This window comes from Euprymna scolopes, chromosome 5 (assembly GCF_053919585.1).
Source record: "Euprymna scolopes isolate OS-2025 chromosome 5, ASM5391958v1, whole genome shotgun sequence".
Taxonomy (NCBI): domain Eukaryota; kingdom Metazoa; phylum Mollusca; class Cephalopoda; order Sepiida; family Sepiolidae; genus Euprymna; species Euprymna scolopes.
Genome location: NC_136486.1, coordinates 42,439,151 through 42,457,543, shown reverse-complemented (window position 1 = coordinate 42,457,543; position 18,393 = coordinate 42,439,151). Strand labels below are relative to the sequence as shown.

At 34.3% G+C, this 18,393-nt stretch overlaps 1 protein-coding gene across 10 annotated transcripts in view; it reads right to left on the bottom strand.

Annotated features, from left to right (window-relative positions):
- LOC145276793 (oxysterol-binding protein-related protein 11-like) overlaps positions 1 to 18,393 on the bottom strand; it is a 430,789-nt gene that overhangs the window by 211,604 nt on the left and 200,792 nt on the right. Inside the window, exon 1 of one of the 10 annotated variants that reach the window (XM_080128103.1) lies at positions 12,020 to 12,232. The exons of 8 other annotated variants lie outside the window; for them this stretch is intronic. In XM_080128103.1, the coding sequence (XP_079984229.1) occupies positions 12,020 to 12,136 (117 nt within the window). In that variant the 5' untranslated portion in view covers positions 12,137 to 12,232. Of the gene's footprint in view, positions 1 to 12,019; positions 12,233 to 18,393 lie in introns of those variants that run through there. One more of the 10 variants, XM_080128101.1, reaches the window with a different exon arrangement.

Below are 18,393 nucleotides of genomic sequence, written 5' to 3'. Positions count from 1 at the left end.
GTGAACTTGTCTGTCTGTGTGCAGAACAGTCTACTAAACTACTCTTAATTTTTGGTCTACAGATTTGAACTTTGATGTGTAAGGGTGGAACAGATTCGATTTGGTTTTTAGCTAGTAAAAATAGCTGCTAAGGAGGCAAAATTGAAAAAATTGAAACCTGGCAGGCATAAGTCGACTAAACGTTATTTTCACATATGCACAAATATACATTTATACGTTTAACATTATTTTTTATGTTTTGATATGCATATGGACTTTGCTCAGATGGTAACAAATTATGCAGTAGCACTAAATCTTTTGGTTTCGATTCTAACTGATGGCAACCAAATCATATTTTTAAAAAATTTTGGAAATCATACTATATATTGGGTACAATATGAGAATTAATAGAGAATTGGCTCTATAATAAGAAATATGTATAAATTCAAATATCATATTCAATTGTATTTTACGACTAGGCAATGCTGGGCAGCTTGCTAGTATATATATAAAAGTGAACTTGTCTGTGTGTGCAGAACAGTCTTTACTAAACTACTGTCGATTCTTTATCTACAGACTTGAACTTTGATATATAGGAGATTTGGACCTGTGGAACAAATTCGATTTGGTTTTCAACTGGTAAAAATAGCTGCTAAGAGGTCAACATTGAAAAATTAGAACTCGGCAGCCGTAAGTTGCTTTAATGTGTATCCTCTACACATGTGCAAATATACATTTAAGCATGTAAAGTTATAATATACACATGTTCTTAGGTCAGATGGTGCTGAATACTGCTGGGGAATTGTGTTTTAGTTTCGATTCTAGATGATGGCACCCAAGCCATTTTTTTTCTTAAATCACTAATATATATATTAGGTACAATATAATAATAAACATAGAATTGGCTCTATAATAATAAATACGAAATATCCATCAATTAAAATATATTTACGCATATTTTATAACTAAGCAATGCCAGGGGGCCACTATTATATCTTGAGTACAATACTCAATAGCGATTTGGTTCTAATGATAAATATGAAATCTGCATAAATTAAACGCCATATTTAAGCATATTTTACGGCAGGGTAACCCACAGGGAGGGAGGGTGGGGACTGCTAGTTTGTTATATTTGTTTTTGGGGGCTACTTTTCCTTAGAATTATCTATACCTTATCATGTGGTACAAAAAAAAAAAAAAAAAAAAAAAAAAAAAAAATTCTTCGTTTCTTTTTCTCTCTTAGTTTCCCCTCTCTGTCCTGCTCCAAGTAAATCTGTCGACCTAGTCCACAAATTCCAAAATTTCATCATGACAAGTTTCAAGAAAAAATACACGATTAAACCCGGTTCTCCAACTTCCAACGTAGACCCCTACTACCATGTCTCCTTCTCCAACATCAGGGGTCTACGTTCTAACCTTCCAGAGGTTGAAACCCAATTACAGGAGACTAAACCAGACCTTTTATTTTTAAGTGAAACTGGCATTGGACAGGCTATTTCCCTTGATGAGTTTGCAATTACAGGATACTCTAACTTAACTTCTAAATCTGACCCCCAAGATCGCCATGGGCATGGAATATGTGCCTATATTAAAGATAGCTTTCCATGTGGGAGGGACATCTCCAGGGAAGATCCTAACTTACCTTATATGTGCTTCCGGGTTGCTTTAGCTCACACTACTGCATTTATATTTACTCTCTATCGCCCCCACAACAGCGGAGTTACTATCTTTCAAAGCATATCTGAGAAAATTGACCAAGTCCTTTCTACTTATCCTTCAGCTAACATTCACGTATGTGGAGACTTCAATGTTCACAACGTCGAATGGTTGACCCACTCAAACAAGACCGATGATGAGGGGAGGTTCTGTCATGATTTCTCCATTGCCTATGACCTCACTCAGATTGTTCAGGAACCTACCCGTGTGCCCGATAATGACGGCCAGTATGCGAGCCTACTAGACCTTTTTCTCACAACTTGCCCTGAACTATGTTCAGTTTCTGTTCTGTCGCCTCTTGGATCTTCCGACCACTCTGTTGTATCAATTAAGATAAATATGAAATGTAATAAGTCCCCAGACGTACCTCTTCATCGTACAGTATATCGATACACTAAGGCTGACTGGGATAGCTTCCGTACATTTATATCTGATCTACCTCTGCATTCCATGTTTAAAAAGGATGTGTCCTCTATAGTATTAGACCTAACTGAATGGTTAATTGTAGGTATTGACCATTTCATACCCTCTAAAAAATTTCAGCAAAAACCTAACAGCCAGCCATGGTTCTCTCCAGAATGTGCTGCTGCCATTGCGCACAGAAATCACTTTTTCCACTGCTTCAAACGTAATAGATGTATGGAAACTAAAGCCGTTTTCAGGACTGCCAGCAACCATTGTAAGAAAGTAATAAGGAACGCAAGAGAGTTGTATGCTCAATCTGTTAAGTCCAAAGTAGCTGAGCAGCGGCTTGGTTCCCACCAGTTTTGGCAAATAGCAAACAGAATCCTGAACAGAAGCGTGTGCTCCATCCCAACTATTATCAATGGATCTGAGGTAATCTCGTCAGCATCAGACAAAGCCAAACTCTTTGTCAAGAACTTTGCAGCTAATTCTACCCTTTGCGACCAAGACCGCCAACCCCCAATATTTCCTCTTGTATCAGAAAACACGCTATGTGATATACGTATATCTGTACGTGATGTTGCCAAGCTAATCAAAAACCTTGATTCCAGTAAAGCAACTGGCCCTGATGGTATTCCAATTATAGTACTCAAAAAACTTCAACCTGAACTAGCGCCCATACTTACAAAACTGTTTAAACGTTGTCTTAAGGAGAATAGTTTCCCATCTCCCTGGAAAATCTCATCAGTATGCCCTGTATTTAAGAATTCAGGTGATCGCTCATCCCCCTCTCAGTACAGGCCAATAAGTCTCCTGTGCGTCATGAGTAAGTTGCTAGAATCTGTATTAAATACAGAAGTAATCAAACATCTCAACAAAAATAACCTTCTTAGTGACACTCAATATGGTTTCCGTTCTGCTAGATCTACAGCAGATGTCCTTACAGTTATATCGCATAGGATTAGCAAATCTCTCGACGGTGGCAATCTTTCTAGGGCAATTGCTCTTGACATATCTAAAGCCTTTGATAGGGTATGGCATAAAGGTTTACTTCATAAGATCGCTAGCTATGGTATAGCTGGAAAAGTCTTCTCAATTATTAAATCATTTCTTTCTGATAGGTTCATAAGAGTAGTAGTTGAGGGGCAAAAATCAGAAGCTCACAATATTAATGCCGGTGTCCCTCAGGGATCCATCCTGGGCCCAACTCTTTTCCTGATCTACATTAATGATCTTCCAAATCATATCCTTACATCATTTGTAGACATTTATGCTGACGACACTACCATTTATGGTACCACATCTAAGACAGTAAACGAGCAAGTTCTCTCCAATTCTCTCTCCTCTGATCTTGAGCACGTAGTACAATGGGGAAAGGAGTGGCTGGTTACTTTTAATGCATCTAAAACCAAGCTTCTCTCTTTACATCATCAACATTCTAATCCACATTTGTCATCAATTGAAATGAATGGCTCTCGTCTTCAGGAGGCCTCAAGTTTTGACAAGCTTCTGGGCTTGACCATTACTCCTGATCTTAAATGGAACACGTATATCAAATCTGTTGCCAAGGCCGCTGGAAAAATGGTGGGATCTTTCTATCGATCCAGTAGATATCTCACTGCTGATGCTATTCTCTATCTATATAAGAGCCAGGTGCGTCCAAGGATGGAATACTGTTGCCACATCTGGGCAGGAGCTGCTAGAAAGAACTTGTCCTGCCTTGATAGAGTTCAAAATAGACTTCGTAGCCTCGTGGGAGATGTCCTTTTCTCCTCCTTGCAACCTCTATCTCACAGAAGAGATGTTGCGAGTTTGTCTCTGATGTATCGTTATTTTCATGGAAAGTGTTCAACTGAGCTTCAATCTATGGTCCCCCCTCGCCAAACTTTCACAAGAAACACTCGTCTAGCTGTAAACACTATCAATAATTTCCCCCACTCTTTATCTGTGCCTAAACCTAAACGTAGATTCCATGAACAAAGCTTCTTTCTTAGAACTGCACGCCTGTGGAATTGTCTTCCGTTTTCCTGCTTTCCGGCTGACTACAATATGGTTTTGTTCAAGTCTAAAGTAAATAAGTTCTTGATGAGCCGTTCCATATAAGTTATTAAATTTACCAAATTTTCATTACTAATGATTAATATATTGACCAACTTCTACTGTACACTCTTTAACCCTTATCCTTGAGTGGCCTCTGGGCCTTGATAATGTGGTGATGCCTTTGTAAAAAAAAAAAAAAAAAAAAAAAAAAATACCGCGAAATGTCCAAAGTCAAAGACGTTTGTTACATTAAAGTAAAACAGTTTTGACAAGTTTCATTTTAAACGTTAATAATAATTGGAAGAAGGGGGGGGGGACAAACCACGTGTTGCCATTCACGTATCCACTTGCTTTTGCCACAAGGGTAAAATTAGACAAGGTCAGTTTTGAATGTGTGAGGGAAAAACAGCTCTTTCCTAACCGCCCCCCCCCCTGAAAAAAAAGAAAAGAGGGGCACTCTGCATTAATACAAAATTGAAAATTGCAGTTCGAATATTAAAGTCGAATTTAGGAACCTGCACGGAATTTCCAACTGAACTTTTTATTTAATCCACAAGAGTAGATTGTTCTCATTCCGTCAGCCATGATGGGTAAAAATAATAATTTTATGTTATTCTTAATTATCGCCTGTAGTAAGGATTGAACCATCAAACTACAGAAGATTATCACTTAGAACTGATTGTTAGTCAATTGCTAACCGTTAGGCCATATGCCCAAGTTTTAAAAAATGCATGTAAAGATAGGTTACACTCGAGGATAAGGGTTAATGAGTGTACGGTGGTCACTGGGACAACAGCGTAGTGGTCGTTAGTGGCGGAAATTGGGTAGAATTTAATTTAAGAGGACGACTCAACAAGCACTTGTTTAGATTGGAAGACGACCATGTTGTAGTTAACTGGAAAGCAGGCGGGCAGTTCTAGGGGAAAAAAGCTTTGTGCTTGGAATTGGCGTTTAAATTTAGGCATAGTTAGAGTGGGGAGGGGGCTAGTGTCAAAGGAGGAGTTATCTCTCTCAACTGGAACAAGAAAAAAGTCAACAGATCGATTACTTACGGAATTGTCATGTCGAAAATAGTAATATATCCAAAAATTTACAAAAATTCATGGAGTATAATTACTTTTGTGTTAAAAAAATAAATAAATAACAAAAAGGTACTTATGCATTTTGTTACCGTACTGTTTTTAAATAGTATTTAAGTTTTATATTTTCAAGTTTTACAATATTTTTTTTTATTATCAAATTGTTAGGTGAAAGTACAGAATAGTTATAAAACACTTTCCTTTTCCCACGTTAAGAATGGTTTTCTAAATAATAACGTTATTATTTCAGCACAGTAACATAGGTGCCAAACAAATCTTTCGATATCAGCTACACGTTCGACGCCATTACGCTGTAATCTATATGGTTTCTGAGTTATATCCCGTTTCTGCAATCGGTAAAACTTGTGGAGAACACTTTGTTTTACGGTTGTTTTAAAATTGGAACGGAAATTCAAATTTGTTCAGTTTTAATTTTTTTTTTTTTTTTTTAAATTACACATAGGCCCAACGACCAACTCACCGTTCACATTCGATTCTATGGGTTTTCGAGTATGGTGACAAGGTTGGGGGTGTCTATTCCAAAAGCCATTCTTAACATGGGAAGATTGAGGGTGTCTGAAAGCCAATTTTTTTTTTTTTTAAATGATTAAAATGGAACGAAATTTAAATTTCCATTCCATTTTTAAAGCAACCGTAAAACAGAGCGTTCTCTGCAAATTTTACCTTACAATCTTCATGGTCTACGAAAAATGCAATTTTCCGAGAAAAAAAATAACAAACTTGTAACTAAATAACTTCTACTTGATGGATTTTCGTAATTTTTGGATATATTACTACTTTCGACATGATAATATTGTTTTTGATGTTCCAATCAGTATTCAGAGGAGCGTGATCTGCCGCACAATAAAAATAAGATGTTTAATTTTACCTTCGTTATGGGGGGGGGGGGGAGCAAGTAGATAGAGACACTTAGGGTCCGCATAGGTGTATCAGAATTTTGGGGGGGATTTTTTGACACCCCTAACACGAAACTGCGAATAAAATATAAAAAACTCGTAATTTCTCTTTTAAAAGTGGGTTGTTTATTTTCTTTATGGATTATGTTTCCAAAATAAACTATTAAAATTGTATATAAAGTAATAGAAATATTTTTTTATTTTTTAAAAAACAGTAATGAAATCAATTGAATTTTACGAGTTCAGTATTTTTCAATTTTTAAACTTTAAAAATCTATTCATTCAATTTTTACGATATTTTCAGGGTCAATGTGAAATTTTATGCTCTTTCCAATAAACCGAATATAATATTTTAGAAATACGTTTTTTTTTTTTAAATTCACCCCCCCCCCCATTTTGAAATGTTTATTAAAAAGTAAATTTACTAACCAAAGTTTTATATATCACAAATTGAAGATAAAAGATCAATAAATAATATATTCAAATTTAAAACAAAAAAGTGTTGTTTTTTTTTTTTTAGAAATTTACCTGTAAAGTCCTAAGTTTAAAACCTTGGTTGAATTACATTTTTCGAGTAGTTATAAGCTTGGAAAGACAGGGGGTCGAATTATTCAACATTTTTTCACGCATTCGTATGGTCAGTTTCTGACACACCTACCGCATGTTTCCGTGGCGTCAGATTTGTGTTAACTATACGAACTATGGAAAAGCAGAAGCAACTTAATGATTTTTTTTTTGTTTATCTTCTTCAAACTGCAATTAATAATTAATCTTTGTTATAATTTTGTTAGGTTTTAAGATTTACACAGTTTAACGATTAATAATATTATAAACATTTGTATATTAAATATGAAACACGGTTTTACTGAATGTTCATTTGGTTACCTACGGGGTTCCATATTTTGTTTGGTAAAAAGAGAAACAAAATATGATGTGGGGTGGGCGCTACAAAATGCATAATATTTGTGCAATAATATTTTCAAATTGGTTTTAATCTGGCGATAAAATAGCTGACAAGAGTCATGTTGATATTAAAACTTAAAAAAAAAATTTAAACAATTAAAAATCTATGTTGAAATAATGGAATTTTAATCGTTTTAATCTTTAAAAAATTAATGTTTACGAAGTTTCTTTTTCTTGGCAATTCAACTGATTATAGTATATATTAATTCGAAAAAAAAAAACCGCTATTAAAAAAAACAATGTTAAGTTTTATATCAATTTTTTAATTGCAACTTCAAGGTAAATTTTTGTTCAATATGTGGATTTAAATTTAAAAAAAAAAAAAATATTTTTTACTTCTTTGAACTCTTGTTTCATAATAAATAGAAATTTCGATAGTTTTAAATATGTTTTGTTCGAATTTCGAAAAAATAAATAGGAGGGGGGGGGCACGCACTAAAAAAATATTTCCCCTCGTATATTTTACGAAAACTGCATTTGGGTTTGTATTACTGTACACATAGATTCGAAAAAGTTATCAAAAAAACAAATATATAACAAATAAATGTTATCAAAGGCAAGATAAGTTACTTTTCTACCTAACTGGATATATTTTTTGTGTTTTTATTCAATGTAGCATATTTATTCAGCTCGAAAAACATACAGTGTTTACCGATGTATTGGAAAATTCAAGATGGCGTCTCACACCCTCTTTAACACCGTAAGTTTGGGAAAAGGTGTTATAAATAAAAAACTATACACAATACTATTAAAAACCCGCCGAATATATGTCAACCTATGTCACGGTAACATATATTGAGCGAGTTTTTAACAGTATTTTAACCGGTTTTTTATTTATAACACCTTTTCCCAAACTTACCGTGTTAAAGAGAGAATCAGACGCCGTCTTGAATGTTCCAATACATCGGTAAACACTGTATGCTTTTCGAGCTGAATAAACATGTTACATTGAATAAAAACACGAAAAATATATCCAGTTTGGTAGAAAAGTAACTTATCTTGCCTTTGATAACATTTATTTGTTATATATTTGTTTTTTGACAACTTTTTCGAATCTATGTGTACAGTAATACAAACCCACTGCATTTTATATGTAATTTCATTCTAAAATGGATAAGTATCGAAAATTTCACGAAAATCTGACCATTAGTTGATTTTTGCTAGATTTATTAAATACGGGTATGTTTTCACGTTCGGAATGTCTACTACATGGGAACGTTATTTTAAAGCGCCAATTATGTAAACACGATTTTCGTCTCACAATTTCATTATTTTCGTTCGATGAAAAAAAATTTTGTTTTAATTATTACTGGTTTATTTTGCCCTTCTTTTAAATGGCACAAAAGTTATACTGATAACATTAATTTATAATAAAGTTACATAGTGTTTACATATAGGGGTGGTGGTAATTCTGTGGTGAATTTTGGCAGTCCCAAAGACACTGAACAATAAAATGTTGGTACCAAAACAAACAGACATCATGTCACTGAGTATGTTTATTTTAAGAAAACAAGTTTTTAATCTAAAATAAAAGATATTTTCTGTGTGTGAGTAGAAGAGGAGCAGTAATTTTTGTTTTATTACTTAGTTGATGTTGGTCATGTTCTATTTCAGTCATATAGAGTGAATTCCGGCATTACATCGTAAGTAACGAACTGTTACTTAACACATGTTTTAGTAAAATAAATAAATAAATAAATAAAAAAAAATTAAATCTAAATAAAAAAAAAAAGCATTAAAAAACAAAATAAGCACGTTTCATCGTACACGTGAAATGCCGAAATGGAAAATAATCGATCGAAAAATATAGCCCCCATCTTTATAAACAAGTGGAGAAAAAGAGGCTAGCTAAGAAAGAGATAACTCAAGTTCAAGATAACTCAAGTTGATAATTTTCTTAGCTATATGGGCTGATTTACATACATTTTCTTGTTCAAGGCTGGTTTTGTTCTTTAAAATAAATATGCACTTCACTTCAGTTCGACTTGTTTATGGCGACTATATTTTTCCGGTCGACTTTTCATCGCGGATTTTACATGTACGATGAAACTTAGTGTTTTAATTTAATTTTTATCTACACAAAATTTATTATTTAAACAAAATATTGGTAGAACCATTACATTTTCGCGCGATTTGGTGATATTCATTGGAAAGGTTTCTATTAGTGTTTTGTTAATTTTTGAATGTTGAAAACTTGACATTACTTTTGTCTGAAAAAAAATCTTATTTCCTAAATCCTGGATTAAATAAAAGTTGTTAACAAAATAACGCAGAAACCCATTTCACTGTAAACAATTGATTGAAATAAGAATTTCGGGTTTGTATTACTGTCTGTACACAGATTCGAAAAAGTTGTCAAAAAAAAACAAATATATAACAAACAACAACAAATGTTTGATGCAACAAAACCACCATTTTTTAATCTAACTCAATAAACTTGACATTACTTTTGTCTTAAAGTAAATAAAAACTTTAAAATAAGTTAAAACTGCTTTTGGTAACATTTATTTGTATATTTATTTTTTCGCCCACTTTTTTGTTTTGTTAGCTAAATGGGTACTTATGCCGAATACGTGCTATTTTTAGATAAAAATTTTCCAGCTAAATGCAATTTTTACGATAGCTTTTGTGGGAAATTGCTAGGTGAAAATACAGAATAGTTACAAAATACCCCCCCCCCTCATCCCATGTTAAGAATGGTCTCTATTCTGCCTGCACGAGTAAAGAAAAAAAAAACTTATTTCCTAAATCCTGGATTAAATAAAAGTTGTTAACAAAATAACGCAGAAACCCATTTCACTGTAAACAATTGATTGAAATAAGAATTTCGGGTTTGTATTACTGTACACAGATTCGAAAAAGTTGTCAAAAAACAAATAAATGTTATCAAAAACAAGATAAGTTACTTTTCTACCAAACTGGATATATTTTTCGTGTTTTTATTCAATGTAACATGTTTATTCAGCTCGAAAAACATACAGTGTTTACCGATGTATTGGAAAATTCAAGATGGCGTCTGATTCTCTCTTTAACACGGTAAGTTTGGGAAAAGGTGTTATAAATAAAAACCCAGATAAAATACTGTTAAAAACTCGCTCAATATATGTTACCGTGACATAGGTTGACATATATTCGGCGGGTTTTTAATAGTATTTTGTATAGTTTTTTTTTTATTTATAACACCTTTTCCCAAACTTACCGTGTTAAAGAGAGAATCAGACGCCATCTTGAATTTTCCAATACATCGGTAAACACTGTATGTTTTTCGAGCTGAATAAATATGTTACATTGAATAAAAACACGAAAAATATATCCAGTTTGGTAGAAAACTTGCCTTTGATAACATTTATTTGTTATATATTTGTTTTTTGACAACTTTTTCGAATCTATGTGTACAGTAATACAAACCCGAATTTCCTGTCATTGCTATTTGATGTAACGCTTTGTTGCTTTGCAATATTTTTTTTTTTATTTATGTTTAATATTAGATACGCTTGCGTGACAAAATAAAAATTACGACTATGTTTGAATAACAGAAAAAAAAAACTCTAAGAGAATCAAATTATATGACGAAGCGATACTTTGTTTTGGTCCGCCATGTTTCATAAATAAGCGGAAGACAATTCGAACTATTCAAATCGCTAAAAATCATAATTATATATATATACACGCACACACACGTGTTTTTTTTTATAATCTTTGTTTTGTATTTGGCTTATAAACGTATAACGAATTTCACACACACATGCAAAAAAAAAAAAAAAAAAAATTACTTGATCAATTTACGTGGTTTTTGGAAGATATCTTCGTTCCGTGACGAGTACATGAAGATTTTTCTGCAATTCATTTCTTTCAAAATAGGTTTAATTCTAAATAAGCTCAAAATAATAATAAAAAAAGAAACAAAGAAAAAAATCGCATTAAAAATAAGATGCTGGTTAGAAAAAACCGGTTTATTTTGTTATTTTGGTTCATGAACGCAAAGCCGTGTGATGATACACAGTAACTACAAGTGACAACATTAGCGGCACAATCGAGTTTCAGTTCACACACAATAAATGAGGAGGCCTCTTTCCAGGTTCAAGAGAGACAGAGAGACAATGGATAGTCCCTGCAATGATGTCGAAAATCATCAGTAAAGCAAGCGTTGTGCAATTACCAACCGCGGCGCAGCAGCAGCTCCCCCTTAACCAGCATGACAAGAGTCCAGTGGCAAGGATAGTACAGGAAGACTGGAAACAATGCCGTGATAGACAAAGACTTGTTTCAGAGTTTGTTTTTTATCCTAGACTAGTTGCACAACCAAGGCTTGAGGGTTTAGTTTACACAACTATTGAATCCATAGCACAACGGAGAAAAGGGTGGGGGGGCGAGTATATGGAGTTGTCGTACTTATCCTAAGAATATTAGCGGATGCGGTGCCTCTGAGAAAATTCGAACTCGGAACGCTGAGCCAACAATCCGCTCCTATAACTAATATACTATAAATATATACCATATATATATATATATATATATATATATATATATATATATATATATAATGGGTTTGATAATTAGTTTTATATAAAATAAGAGATTTTCGAGAAAGAGAGAGAGAAAAAAAAAACATACTGCAAAAATCGAGTTAAAAATTTAAATGAAATATATATATATTTTAATATATTCGAAACTGACTATTATTATTATAGTTATCCTCACCTAAAGTGCATTTAACTCCATTATTTTTATACATAAAAATATAAACAGTGCATTTGCATTTGTTGTATATAGTATAGGCTCGACTAGCTGTATACAACAACACCAACGAGTGGTTAGAGATACCCCATTTTTTTTCTCTTATCTCTTCTCCAAACATAAGATAAATAAATGAATCTAATGGCTGGTTTGTGGTCCGTTTAGAGAAGCTAATGAGCCTACCTTGGCACGTTGCATCACTGCCATGACCTGGAGTTTTTCGGTCTCCGTAAGTGCCGAGAGATCTGGCAGTGCAAAGGTCAAGTTTTTCTCTGACGCTGCTAGCATCTTCGCTTCCATTTTTAACAACTTCCGCCGTGTTCCTCATCGGGACTAAGCAAGGGGAGATAACTCTCGGAGGAGGTGATAGCGCTCTCCCACGCCTGACTAGACCACGTGACACAACAGCCTATTTTGTGGGTGTGGCGGTAATTCCTAACAACTGACTTAACCCGGATTTCAATTTTAATTCCGTAGAGTGAAATCAAAACTGAAATCAACAATACATATTTTATTAAAAAAAAACAACAAAAAAAAAAAAAAAAAAACGCTGAGAAGGTTCCGAGAGATATTAGTTATTTTTTTTTTCCTGGATTATATATAGATGATTTTTTTAAATAAATTATAGGTGCAACTTAAACACAATGAAAAGAAAGTTTATATTCAAGTTCAATATTCAAGTAAATACTATTACATATTAGGAAATATGCTAAATCATTTAATTTCAAGAACACACAGAAATCTTTTTCTGCAGGTGTGCGTGTGCGTGTGCGCGCGTGTAATTATATATATATATACACGTAGAATAAGTCCAGTAATTATACGAGCAACTAACTGGACTCATGAAAAAATACTTTGTGAACCAAGTGCAAGAGAAATAAAAACAATTGCACTTAAAGGAACGGTTAGAACTTAAAAAAAATTTCTTTGTTGGAATATATAAGTTAACAGGTGAATGTTTGGCATCCGGCAGATTTCCCCACCCCTTGTTAGAATACAAGGATAGAAATATTGAAAATAAAGTAGAATACTCATCCTAGGACTGGCATTAGCAGCAAATATAGCAAGAGTTTTAAATTAAAAAAATTTTTTTTTCCTTTTTAAAGGGGGGTATCCCCTCCCTCATATATGTTGAGATGAAAAAGGAAACAAACCAAATTATATGTTCATCAACACAGCTCGTCTTTATTTCAAGACTTCCTCGGGATGAATGAAATAAAAACGAAACGTATAATTTGGTTTGTTCCTTTTCATCTCTCCATCATGTGAGAATATTATTTCCATAATTTTCATCATATATATATATATATATATATATATATATATATATATATATTTACACACTAGTAAAAGTACCCGTCGTTGACTGGGTTCAAAAACAGCCTACAGAAAATGGACTCTGATTTATGAAAGTATGATAGGTTATGAAAAGGAAGGGTTGTAAAGAGATAGCTTCGAATTTAGGGGTATCAAAACCAAAGCAAAATATGATGAAAGTAAAAATAAAATAGATAAACCACATAATTTATTATACCATACCTGTTCACACTGAAACACTTATCACAATATTCTGTGGATCTATATTAAAAAACCTTGTTAAACTTTGTGACATATTTCCATTCTATGGAGGTCAGGCACGAATGAACACCCCATAATTTTACTATACCATATTTCTTCAAACTGAAACATAATTATCAAAGTATACTTACGCACATAGATATGAAAAGTTTTTATTAAAGTTTGTGCCTATTTCTATTCTATGGAGGCCAGGCGCGAATGCAGATGCCACAATTTTATTATACCATCCCTATTTAAGTTAAAACATACTTATCAAAGTATTATTATGTACATCTATATCAAAAACACTTGTAAACGTTCTTTTTTTAATTTTTAAATTTTTTATTTCCATACTTTGTGGACCAGGCGTGTATGCAGACCCCACAATTTTAATGAATCATCATTATGCCAGGAACTTTGCCTCTGTATGTGTGCGAGTTTTCTATGGACTTGAAAACGGCCGATTTTTATAAAATTTCACATGAAGGCACTTTATGTGCGTGTTCTTAGGTATGTTTTGTATTGGAATGTCTTCGATAAATATTGATAATCAATAATTGAAATAATTCAATGAAAGAAGGAACAGGCTATTTTGATCAAAGTTAACACCTTATGCAGCCTGACATCACAAGTGCATTTGAGAAATTTTATTACCACACAAGCAGTAAAATCAATAGTAGGTTCTTTGATATAATAACAGAGGCACATTCGAAATGAATGTTTCTGTTTAGAGCACAATGAATTTTTGCATTTTAAACTTTAATTCAAGCCACTATATACAAAAAAATAATTTTATAAAATCAACAGCAGGTTCTCTACAGGTCAATGTAGATTACTATGTATTGTAGACTGAGTCAGTGCGGGGATGCATGTGAAGATTCCTACTCATGCATCATGATAGTTCCTTAACAAAAGTAGGTAATCATTGATTATCATTCAATCTCAAGCAACGTTAAGTCTCCCTGCTAGTGTGTGTATGTGTGTGTGTATATATATGTACCCCCAGTATTTTCTTGTATATCAAAAAACATGCTATGTGATATACTAATATCTGTATGTAATGTTGCCAAGCTAATCAAAAACCTTGATTCCAGTAAAGCGACTGATCCTGACGGCATTCCAATTATAGTGCTAAAAAAGGCTTCAACCGGAACTAGCGCCCATACTTACAAAGTTATTTAAGTGTTGTCTTAAGAAGAAATGTTCCCAACACCTTGGAAAATCTCATCAGTTTGCCACGTATTTAAGAACTCAGGTGATCGCTCATCTCCCTCTCAGTACAGACCAATAAGTCTCCTATGCATCATGAGTAAGCTGCTGTAATCTGTGGTAAATAAGATAGTCAACCATCTCAGCAAAAATAACCTTCTTAGTGACATGCAATATGGTTTCTGTTCTGCTAGATCTACAGCAGACGTGCTTACAGTTATATCTCATAGGATCAGCGAATCCCTCAATGGAGGCTTCCTCTCTAGGGCAATTGCTCGACATATCAAAGGCCTTTGATAAGGTATGGCATAAAGGTCTACTTCACAAGGTCTCCAGTCATGGTATAGCTGGAAATATCTTCTCAACTATTAAATCATTTCTCTCTGATAGGTTCTAATGAGTAGTGGTTGATGGGCAGAAATCAGAGGCTCTCAGTATTAATGCTGGAGTCCCTCAGGGATCCATCTTGGGTCCAATTCTCTTCCTGATCTACATTAATGATCTTCCAGACCACATCCTTAGATCATTCGTAGACATTTATAATAGACACTACTATCTATGGTAGCACTTCGAAGACTGTAAACGACCAAGTTCTCTCTGACTCTCTCTGTCTCTCTCTCTCCTCTGATTTTGAGCACGTGGTACAATAGGGAAAAAAGTGTCTGGTTATTTTTAATGCATTTTAAACCAAGCTTTTATCTTTACATCATCAACGCTCTGTTGCCTAACTGCCATCAATCAAAATGAATAGCTCTCGTCTTGGGGAGGCTTCATGTTTTGATAAGCTCCTGGACTTGACCTTTACTCCCGATCTGAAATGAAACACGTCTATCAAATCCGTTGCCAAAGTCACTGGAAAAATGGTGGGATCCTTCTACCGCTCCAGTAGATATCTCACTCCTGATGCAATTCTCTACCTATATAAAAGCCAGGTTCGGATAATGATGGAGTACTGTTGCCACATCTGGGCAGGAGCTGGGTATTATTATACAAACACCGTGACAGCGTTAGGGTTAGGGTTAGGATTAGGGTTAGGGTTAGGGTTAGGGTTTAGGGTTAGGGTTAGGGGTTAGGGTTAGGGTTAGGGTTAATTCGCTGTCACGGTGTTTGTATAGTTTTACCGGAGCTGCTAGAAGCAGCTTATCCTGCCTTGACAGAGTTTAAAATAGACTTCGTAGCTTAGTGGGGGATGCCCTTTTCTCTTCCCTGCAACCTCTTTCCCCACAGAAGAGACGTTGCGGGCCTGTCCCTGCTTTATCGTTATTTTCATGGCAGATGCTCATCTGAACTTCAATCTATGGTCCCCCCCCTCGCCAGACTTTCATGAAAAACGCTCGTCTAGCCAGAACCACTATCAACAATTTCCCACACTCTTTATCTGTGCCTACACCTAAACACAGATTTCATGAACTGGGCTTCTTTCTTAGAACTACTCGCCTGTGGAACTCTATTCTCTTTGCCTGCTTTCCAGCTGACTACGATCTGATTGTCTTCATGTCCAATGTGAACAAGTTCTTATTGAACCGTCCCCCTAAGTAATCCAAGTTACAAAATTCCCACTAATGTTTACTACGCTAAAATCACAATGACTAATGTATATCCATTAACCCTTATCCTCGAGTGGCCTCTGGGCCTTGATAAGTGGTGACCCCCATGTAATTATATATATATATATATATCATCCACAAACAGACTGTTTTGCTGTATCAGTACAACTCGACCATCCCAAGCCAAGAATCGAACGGACAACAATCTAGTTGATAGTCGGCAGTTCTATCCTCCAACCAACGGGATTGATGCCTACAAACAATATCTTCAAATGTCTATTTATAAATGCACACACACATATATATATAATATGCAGGGTGATCTAAATTTATCAATGGATCATTTTGATTTTAGAATTTGAGAGGGGGGGGTGGAGATAGTGTAGCATTTGTTATGTTGCTTTGATACCACTCTCTCAAGTATGACCTCCCTGTTTTTTAGAGGTTTGCGGCAATGTAGCATCTGTTCTGTAGTGTTGATGCCATTCTTCTACGGATTACCATTTTTTTTTCCAGATGGGGGGATAGTATAGCATCTCTTCTGTTGTCAAGATACGATCCTCTAATTGTAGTGTAGTACATGTTTGTTCATCATATATATACTAGCAAAAATATGCTATATGCTTTATACACACAAACACACACACATATATATATAAATATATATTTCCTAAAACCTCTGGCCTTGATGGAGGGGAGACTAAAACTTGCTATTGTCTCAAATGATCCGAAATAACAGCAAGGGGAGATTTGATTCCAAATATTTCTCATATGTTATATTTCCCCTCTTTCAGAAATAGGGTATGATTATGAATATCTCTAGTACCATATAATCCTTATACACAGTGAAATTTACTTTACGTATGAAAATCAAAGAGGGGAGATATAACATATGAGGAATATTTGGAATCAAGTCTCCCCTTGCTGTTATTTCAGATCATTTGAAACTATAGCAGCAATTTTTAGTCTCCCCTCCAAGGTGAGAAATTTTAGGAAAATATCAGATATGGTGTAATTCAAATGTAAAACTAGGAAAACAAATGACTATGATTGAAACATTTTATGGCTGCAAAAAAGTGGTGGGGAATAAGGAAATAAATATTGTTGTTAAAAAAAAAAAGGAACTGAGTTGTTACTTGTCTTCTATTACTTGCGACATACTCTGCTACAACATGTTGAGGTCTACGTGTGTCATACAAGTAATGGTGATATTGAATGTCCTTATTCACACATCCCTATTCCAAATTCATGGACGTGGGCCGCCATTAATAAGCTGTTAATCTTACACCAAACAGTTATAATTAAAACAAAGTCACATAAAATCTTTTCCAGGTTAAATTTTCTTTATAAAAATTTATTAAAATTTGCTGGGATAATTTTTTAAATAAATTCAAATATCAACTAAAAAGGGAATTTTTAGTTGATAACTAAAAACCATCAAAAAATTTTAATAAAGAAAATAAATAAACCTGATTTTTTTTTTTTTTTTTTAAATACTTTGGTGCAAATAAATGGTTTGAAACTGTCTAAATAAATCGTTTATGACTGCTTAGTATAAGAGAAACTGTTTACTGATGGCAACCCACAGCCACAAATTCGGAATAGGTGTGTGTAAGCAGGAAAATTCAATATTGTCTCAGTTGTTAGTTATCACTCAGATTCAGACTGGTGATAATCATAGTCTGAATGTTGGCACGAATCTATAATATAAATTTCACCTGTTTGTTTAAATGTGTGTATGTATGTATGTTTGTATGTCTCGCAAAAACTTTTGAAAGAGGCGACGGATTTTACGAGATTAGTATCATTTTGAAGCTCGACCCTTCGGACAACAAATATCGAAAACTTGGTCAAAAACATTAATTCCTCCACCCTCAACTAGGCACTTTTCTACAGGGAGGGGTCGCTTTTTTAGCCGATATTTTTGAAAGTCATCGCCTCTTTTCGATTGTCTAGCCTTAATTTAAACCTATGTTACTTCCGGTTTGGTGATGGGCACAATAGCTAATGCATCACTTGTTTTTTGTCACTTTCTTTTCCCTCTTCGTGGTACAGGTTCGAACCTGCCTGCCTACTACCACTTTTTTTTTTACGCTTGCAATTTTCCTTCTTTTTGTTGTTCAACCAACACCCTTACACACACCTGCACTTTCTTTTCTGCCTTCGCATCACGGGTTTGATCCTGCCTACTACAACTTTTTTTTTTTTTTTTTTTGCTCAACACACACCTACAACGTCCGGGCA